This window comes from Stegodyphus dumicola, chromosome 1, assembly GCF_044657685.1.
Source record: "Stegodyphus dumicola isolate Sdum_Otavi_A_Nest chromosome 1, ASM4465768v1".
In the NCBI taxonomy this organism is placed as follows: Eukaryota; Metazoa; Arthropoda; class Arachnida; order Araneae; family Eresidae; genus Stegodyphus; species Stegodyphus dumicola.
This window is the reverse complement of record NC_140768.1, coordinates 283,136,984-283,146,319: the sequence shown is the minus strand read 5'-3', so window position 1 is coordinate 283,146,319 and position 9,336 is coordinate 283,136,984. Positions and strand designations below refer to the sequence as shown.

The window sequence follows — 9,336 nt, the reverse complement described above, 5'->3', positions numbered from 1 at the left end:
AGACTATTTAACAGCAGATGATGATCTTATGGTTTTCACAGGAGTTACTGATGAAGATATTCTCTCTGAAATTACTGATGAGATAGGAAACAATGATGAAGATGATGATATTGATGATGATGATAATACAGGTCCATCGCAGTCCTTATTGTCATCCCAGGAAGCTCTTCAATCTGTGAATTCTCTAAGGACATTTTTTTCAAGCCTTCCGTCGACAAATGAAGAACATTTTCGTGCACTAGACTCAATGCATACAGTATTGGTGAACTTAACAGTTAAAAAAATCAATAAACAAACAAAAATATTGGATTATTTTCAATAAAAAGTGTTTTCAGGTATGTGAATATTTCTGTGCTTATTTTCTGAATTTATCTTATTTATTTATTTTTTTAGTATTTAAACCACTATTATTAGTATTTTACAAATTAATTTCTTCTAAATATAGACTTAAAAGTAGTATGTTATGCACCTTAAACTAATAATAATAATAAAAAAACTCTTATTAAATGCTCAAAATATGTGGGCCCTCGATATAACAATATGCCTCTCTACAACAATATATTTATTTGGTCCCTTATTGTTGTAACGAGGTTTCACTGTGTGTATATATATATGTATGTGTGTGTGTGTGTGTGTGTGAGTGTGTATTGTAGCCATTCCTCAATAAACTCAAACGCCCGCTGGCTCTAAAAGTATTTATTAACAGAGCACGCAGGAACGGGCACAAAGGAAATATACATAAATATACCAAACGGAACACTAAACAATTCGAATTACAGAGACATCTAATCGACGGTAACCTAACGTCATCGTGGCTGGAGGTCGACTGTCTTAGATTGTTCCTTTTCGCCACTACATAGCATTCAATAAAATAGTTTGGTTACGGCTAAATAGTTCTGTTGCATATACATATATAATATACAGTGGATGGACAAAAATATGGAAAAACCTTGTGAAATGCATGTTTGAAAAGAAAGATTGATTTTAATGAAATATGTAGGTGGCGCTGGCGTTTTTGACTACTGACGCCACCTATACAACTTCGTAAATGTGCTAAATAGTTCAGTTGTTGTCGGAGTACTGTTGTGTGAGGTTGTCATTGCATTATGTCAGAGTTAACAGAATTCGAACGTGGGCAAATTGTTGGAGCACGTATGGTAGGTGCTTCCGTAAGCAAGGTAGCCGAGGTGTTTAGTGTTTCAAGAGGTACTGTATCGAAGATTTATTCCGCATATTTGAAAAGCGGAAAAACATCATCTGCTAAATCACAGCGCGGACGAAAGTGTGTCCTGAGTGATCGTGACAGACGATCATTAAGGGCAATTGTGACGAAAAATAAGAAGACCACAGCTGCAAAAGTTACTGCTGAAATGAATGTTGTGTTACCGAACCCTGTGAGTACCAAAACAATTAGAAGGGAGCTTCATAAACAGGGAATTGCTGGCCGTGCTGCAATTGAGAAGCCACTCATCAGTGATGCTAATGCCCGTAACAGGAAAAGATGGTGTTTAAGTCATAAAGCCTGGACTATAGAGCAGTGGAAGCGAGTAATATGGTCTGACGACTCTTCTTTCACATTGTTTCCCACTTCTGGCCGAGTTTACGTCTGGAGAACGCCATCTCAAGCCTATAATACAGACTGCTTGTTGCCAAGAGTGAAATATGGCGGGGGTTCTGTTATGGTCTGGGCAGCCATATCGTGGTTCTCTGCTAGCCCCATGATAACTGTGTCAGGGCACATGACTGCCAAGACTTAATGTGAACATTTTGGCCGATCAAGTTCATCGCATGGTACAAACTTTGTTCACCGATGGTGATGGTGTCTTCCAAGACGATAAAGCCCCTGTTCAGACAGCTCACATTGTCCAGGACTGGTTTTCTGAGCACGAGGATGAGTTGTCCCATCTCCCCTGACCACCACAGTCACCAGACCTGAATATTATCGAACCTTTGTGGTCTACATTGGAACCGAAAGTGCGTTCTCGTTATCCACCGCCAACATCGTTATCTGAACTTGCCACCGTTTTGCAGGAAGAATGGTATAATATTCCCTTGGCAAACATACAGGAACTGTATTTATCTATTCCAAGAAGACTGCAAGCTGTTTTGGATGCCAACGGGTTTCCTACACCATATTAAGCAAAGAAACATGGTTTTTTAAAGGTGTTTCCATATTTTTGTCCAACCCCTGTATATATTTGAATTTAAAAAACATTCTTTATTCGTAAAAATCAAATTTAAAGTTAATAAATTTAAATTAAGTTTAATGCAAACAAATAAATAATTAATTATTGTTGCGAACCAATCTACAATATCATTTAAAAATTCTGAGAGCATATGTAAATTAAGTGCAAGTATCAAAATCTACGAATAAATATAAATTCCAAAAATTATTTAATCCTAAAAAATTATTTATAAAAATGCATAAGTGAATGATTGTTGAGCAGGCAGGAGACAGACCTGTCAAGGAGAAGTTGCCTCCAAACCTAACTATTCAATCATTCAATTCATACCCACTCTGTTACCCGGCTGGGTAAGCTCATTTTTTTAATTCTTATATGCTCGCAAATCGTGCAGTTTTTGCTTAAAAGCGATTGAATTATTGTATGTTGTTCTTATGTTCAGGTTAAGCTTTTTATGCCTTTAGCTAATGTGCATGCAATAGTTGTAGAATTATCATCAGTTTAAAAGTTGTTTAAATGGAACTAAGCCTAATTAAAGCAGCCATTTGATTACATTTGTAACAAGTGTCTTTTTGCCGAGTAGGACCGAAAGTAAATTTTCAGCTTTCTGCACCGAAAACTCTGTTTTCCTACCCGCAGGTGGAATTGTTTGTTTTTATGTAGAAACTCTAATTTTAATAGTAAATTGGATTTTTTAACTGTTTTAGGTGTTTTATGTTTTTCTGCATTTTACACTTTTTAATGAAGACGTTTTAAGTTTTTTATGTATTTTTGCCTTGCAACGAACTGAGAACTGAATTAATTGAATAAGAACTAGGATTTTACCCTGTTTTAATCCTGGAAGCACTATTAAGTTGGCGCATATATTTTCTAGAAAAGAATTGTTTAGAGTGCATATAAGAAAAAGAATCGATTTTCCCCCCTGTTAATACTGAATAAATGTCTCAGTGGGTGTTCGTATTTGAAATTATACGAAAGGCTACTTCTAAATGGGTTTAAATTTTGGATATGATGGCGATCAGCATAGTTTCTTCTTTTTCAGGAGCAAAAACACATGGCAGAAAACCTTTCCTCAGTATTATTAAAAATCTACGCCAACCTAAGGTTGCTTTTGTGAATAATTTTAAATTCTGTGACGGAGATGTCTCTTCCACGTGGAAATTTTACACTTTAATAACGTCTTTGTTTTATTTTTAATAGCAGTCAATTATCCCACAAATCAAATATTTCTTTACAAGCAAATCTTTTGACTAACTTAATTCACTTTCTCTAACTTTGCCACGGAGATTTGTAACCTTCATCTATAATGAATTCACATACAAAATAAATTTACTTTTAACTATTGTTTTCGCAACAGATAAACAAACGAACGATACACCATATATAAAGAAAGACTGGGAAAAGCTAACACCAAATAGTACCGTTTTTATTTTATTGCACAATATAATATAAGATTTCTTTGGAATGTAATTTGCTTACAGATACAGTCATAGATTTTATGCTAACATTCCTTCTTCTGTGTAGGGCACAGTTTGATGTATAGCTTCTTTTCTACAAAGCAAGCAAGCATAGAACAAATAAAGTAACGGAAGTAGAATTATTGTTCCCAGGGTTAAATATCCTTCTAGCGTAGTCCATAAGTATGGCATGCCTAGCTGGAAACATCTCACAAACATGAAAATAAAAAGACAGATCATGCACAGTTTCAAAGCTATCTCTACAAAAGTATGGCTACACAAAATGCGAGATTCCGTTTTCTCAGTATGTTGAATTCCAGATGGTTCCCTTCTTTCCTTTCGTTTTACGCTTCTGTGAAATAAGATAATAAAATACTTGTAATTTATACACATAACTAGCTGTTTGAATAAAATATATGTTTGAGTAAGTACAACATAAAAAATGTCAAAAAACTCAAAAAAAGATTAAAAAAATTTTAAATAAAATATGAAATTTTTCATATTTTATATTACGCCCAAAGGGGTGTTTTTTTCATTTACATACACATACATGTTTCGAGGGTATTTGGGCTAACGTCCCTTTGGGCTAAGAACATTTAAAAACAGCATATGTTTAAAATTGCCGATGGACAGTCTCGCGGGCTGGAGATAATTTTTTTTCTCGCACTGAGTTCCCATTCCTCGCTTTGAAATCGCTGAGGTTGTTAATCAAGGATTCATTTAAGTTTTACAAAATATGTATCAGACAATAAAATAAATTCCAAATTCGGGCTTCCAGCTGCCCATCTTCGGGTGGAGAACTACATTATTCATAATTTAATGGCTGTAGGAACGTTGTTTTTTCACAGAGCGAAAAACATAAATATTCATGCAGACGCTTCATTGTTTAATTTCGTTAAATATTTTACAGAGCAATAATATTTGGTGGCAACAATTTGAAAAGCGAAATGGACATTTATAGTGAACCGACACAAAATTGAGACTAATAGCCGTTCTGGGTTAACGTCCCTTTGGACTAATAATAATCTACGAAGTACGATCATAAAGAGGCTTACCACAAGTCCGAGATTAGCCCGAACATTCGTGGTGTTTTAGTGCTGTATTGTGTTATTCCGTGGTTGTAAAAATGTTCAGGATTTAAAAATTTTATGACTAGAGAAGATTTTTTTTTTTTTTTTTTTTTGACCAATATGTTCGACATCGCGTTTTTAGAAATTCTCTTACGTGCATCTCACCTTGGAGTTAGCGCTGACTTCGATTTTGACGGAGGCGTGGCGACAACTTTTTACTTCGTCATTTGGCAATAAAACAGGAGAAATGCATTTATGTTATTCAGTATTAACCCTTATCACATACGATATTTGTTGCCGGAACAAAACGTTTGCAGCAACAGTTCTGAGAAACGCCCTTTAGCGAAATAGGGTTACCATCTTCACTTGGTAAACAGGCTGAAAGCCAAACAAGAATCAGTTATCGCTCAGATTGGCGAAAGTGACGTTTCCTTTCAAGTGACATTCGCTTCTTCGTGTTGTTTTGTATCGCTCACACGCTTTTCGTTTTAAACTTTATTGTTAGTAATGTAAGATAATAGAAAGGTGATTGCTATCAAGTTAATCACTTTGATCTCCACTCTGGCACTTCAAGTAGCAGATAAACACACTTCTGGTTATAGTAGTAATCAATTACTTCAGTAATAGCCAAATTCTGTATACACTAAAAATAGTTTAAAACATGTTCTGGATAAGTCTATTTATCAGACATTATTTATGTGTATTTTCTGTTGTCTGCATTGCAATGAAAATTTGATGGCTCTCTGGAAAATTTGTGACCTGGTGACCACCTTCTGACCTTGACTAACTTTATGGCTCATAATTACTGTTCTGTCCATTCAAACAAACAAACAGACAAACGAAAAAAAAAAAAACAAAAAACAAGGCCTTTCATGACAAAAGTCTATATGGCTGATATTTACATCCTCACAGCCAGCAGATACTATTCAGCAAAATGAAGGTCAAATAAAGCATATGAATACATGAGCAATCAAACATGTGCGAGTTGTTTACTGTCCCATAGAACACTCGGTAATACACCTAAAGCACATTAATTATACCAACTCTAGAAATTAGGTGGTGCACATCGTGAGTTTGTTTTATGTGATTACGGCAAAGCCTCGAGGGATATCTGCCTAACAGGAGGGATCCCTTTATAGAAAATTTTTTAAAACTGGCTCGTATACCAGTTACAAATGGGCAAACCAAGGAAACGTCATGTAGCCACCCCGTTCGCGGCATTCTAACCTGAGACAGAACTACCAGTGTTCAACGACGCTTCGGCCACTAGTAGGCCCGTGCACTTAATTGGAAAGTGCAATTCATTATGTAAACAGACATGAAGGTGATAATCAGTTGTGCACTGTTTTAAGTAATCAAATGTTATAAATGCACAGCTGTTACATTTCTTATTATTTATTAGTCATGTTTTTATTACGTAGATCATACATATGATAAAATTATGAATTAACCCAATAACAAAATGTGTACACTCTTTAGTACTGAAATACTCATAAATTATTTTTCATCTGATTATTGCATACCCATAATAATGTGCAAGGAACTGATAACTATAGTTGCTGCCAATTACATAATTGTTATCTGAATTAAAAGCAACTTCAAATAAACTTCTTGGCAATGTTCATTTTTGTATTCATACATACATATATATACACATCTAATAAGTCATATATTTACATACAGATAGAGAGATGCGATGGTTTAGAAGTTGTTAATATATATTTATTAGTATTAATGTAATGAATAAGATTTATATTAATGAATGTATATACAAATGTTTTTCATCATGCATAATAATAAATTCATAAATTTCCAATGCTTCAATATGTAGCATTTATAATAAAAGTAAATTTTCTAATTTATTTATAATTCAAAAAGTATTTCATTAATAACATGAAAATAATAGACAAATTTAATGAGTATTCTCATTATTATATAAGCTATGCTTTTCTTTTTTTATGCTGTTTAAAATGTGTCACTGATTATGCAATTAACAATTTAAAAGATAAGTAATTAGGAGAAAAGCCGCGCATATACAAACGGATTTTAAAAAAATATTCAACTTAAATTTAAGAAATAAAATTCTATTATATAACAGTGATAATACACGATCAGCACGAAATACGACAAATTTGGCGACGAACAATTTGTAAACAAATCCGAACTGCAAGAACGTCGTAAAATACTGTCAACTCTGAAATTTCCACGATTATATATTTAATGAATATATACACATTTAAAAAATGACTCAGGCAGTTGTATTACAACAAAACAGCAATAATTAAATCGGCCTCTATTTCCACCGTCCATGCCTTCACAGTGAGAGCCATTGCCATATTGAAAGTTACCCGTGATCCTTCAGAAGCAGAACTTTTGTCTGATTGGCTGAACGTTCGAGGAACACGTCTCCAGCCGGAACATTTTCGGACAAGTTTTTAAAATGTTGCTCGTAGCCGGGACATGTTCCTCCTAGCTAGACGAAACATTTCTCGGAAGCCTGCCGCTTAAAGCCGTACTAGAATCTCGTTTCTCGGAGTTGTCCCGGGTAAGCGCGCGCGTCCATAGAAGTGATAGGGCCATAACTCGTCTACACGTTTTGCTCATTTTATATTTATTCATTTTTAGTCTCATCGTTTAGAAATGGGCTAACGAAAATATATCTTTAATGTTAACCTGAAACCGGAATAGAAATGTTGAAATTGTGTAATGAAAATAATGATGAACGTGTTTATTGCACACTATGCACTGGAGAATTTTCTGCTGAACATTTAAAGGAAAGGGTGATATTGAAGATCATGTGAAAACAACTAAGCATGGGAGTGCTATTAATGCCCTGCTTCAACAAACATAAAAGATTTTTTTTTTAAGGCCAGAGATAAGAATAACAATGACAGTGATCTGGAATGTGCAGTTAAAATAAGCTACATTTTCATACCACATTGCTGTACACAAACTCAGTTTCAAACATCAGATTGCAGACCTAATCGAGTTAAAGAGTTACACGACCCCAAATTTTCTTTCATCTGCTAGAATCAAAACTGAAGCAGTTATTATTAACGTTATTTTGCCATTTATATTTGATAATGTTTTGCGTTCCTTGGAAAACGTAAATTGTGGACAGTAACAGTAAGGACGGATAGCTCAAACTGAAGTGAAGTAAAACTTGTTTCGATTGTTGTAATATATGTCAGTCATGAGAAGGGAATTCAAGTTTTAAATTTCGATGAAATGTAGGGTAAACCTGCTCAAATTTTGATTCGGTATGTTTTCCAATATGTGGGAGAAAAAAAAAAAAAAAAAAAAAAAAACAGAAACTTGAAGAAAAGTCAGTTTCTTATACTGCTGATAACAATAACAGTTATTTTGGTGGTATGAAGAGAAAAAGGAATGAAAACGTGTTTAGAAAATTCGAAGTAATTTAGATAGACCTATTTTAGGAATTGGTTGTTCTGCCCACATTGTACACAATTCAGTACAAACAGCATGCGATTCTCTACCTCTGGATATAGAAGATATTGCTATAGAAATTTATACATATTTTCACATATATACAGTTTCACACATATTGTATCTCATAGCAACACAAAGCTCCTTTGTTACTTGCAATAAAAAGAATTCTTTCCATTTTTGATGGCCTAAAGTCCTACTTCTTATCTTGAGACAAATGCCAAAAATTATTATTTAATTTTTTTGAAAATCTTTTAAGTGAACTGTTTTCGAAATTTTTATATGGTACTCTACAGTTATTTAGTAATGTATTTCTGAATTTAGATGCTAATTCTATCATAACAACAGAAGCATTTCAGACAACAGAAGCATTAAATTACAAGTATTTTTGATATTCTGAATTAATTTGTCGGCTTCGGAAAACTAAAACCCACAAATTTATACCATCTTCTATCAAAGAATAGCTGTGCACTCTAAAAAACAATCTTTTCCAAATTTCTGGCACTTTTCCAAAGAGTTTCAAAATTTGTTAAAATTAATTTCAGGAGTAAAATTCGAAAAACACATCAGTTTTAGTAAAAAATGCAAACAATTCGTAAAGTTTGCCAGATAAAAGAAGTCATATGTACTGGCTTTTTTAACAAATGATGTACTTACCTTTCATAACTAGGCAAGAAATATATTTGAGGTTCTATATGTCCTGCAAGATTGCTAAGATGGCTCTGACTGCTCAATGTGTAGAAATCACTGTACGCCTTAGTATCATTAGGTTTCGGAATCTCCGAAACAGAAGGCAGGGGTGGAGTGATTCCGGCTGTTTTTTCTGTGTCTCGGAGAATATGGCATTTACCACCAATGACAATTTTTGGACTTTCACCTTCTTCCATCACAATATAAGGTTTTGCCATTATTGTCGAATTTTGGTTTCCTAAATAAAGTGGTAATACAAAGTATGATACATTCAATAAAAACTGATTTACAAATAATGAACCAGAGTTTTTATTTTTATTCACCGTGCCCATAAAATCCCTTATATGGCCTTTATATTCGCAATCACTAGACATATACTTCTAATTAAAAAAATGTCTTAAATGTTGCAAATTTTCATATTTTACCCTTCTTTGTAAAAATTAGGAAATGTAAAACTTTATACACTCAGCCTACATGTCACCACTCTTA

The 9,336-nt window shown here is 33.9% G+C and overlaps 1 protein-coding gene across 1 annotated transcript; it reads right to left on the bottom strand.

Annotated features, from left to right (window-relative positions):
- Positions 1-3,632: 3,632 nt before the first annotated feature.
- LOC118195946 (uncharacterized) lies at positions 3,633-9,081 on the bottom strand. The gene is made up of 2 exons (XM_035367289.2): positions 8,815-9,081; positions 3,633-3,992 (listed from the first exon to the last, which is right to left on the bottom strand). Exons 1-2 carry the CDS (start codon positions 9,063-9,065, stop codon positions 3,680-3,682), a joined length of 564 nt encoding a protein of 187 aa, XP_035223180.2. The 5' UTR covers positions 9,066-9,081; the 3' UTR covers positions 3,633-3,679.
- Positions 9,082-9,336: the final 255 nt, after the last annotated feature.

Coding starts and splice junctions, on each gene's coding strand:
- LOC118195946 (XM_035367289.2), bottom strand. CDS start 9,065: ATGGCAAAACCTTATATTGTGATGGAAGAAGGTGAAAGTCCAAAAATT. Junction 3,993..8,814: donor TTCTTGCCTAGTTATGAAAG/GTAAGTACATCA, acceptor CTTATTTCACAG/AAGCGTAAAACGAAAGGAAA.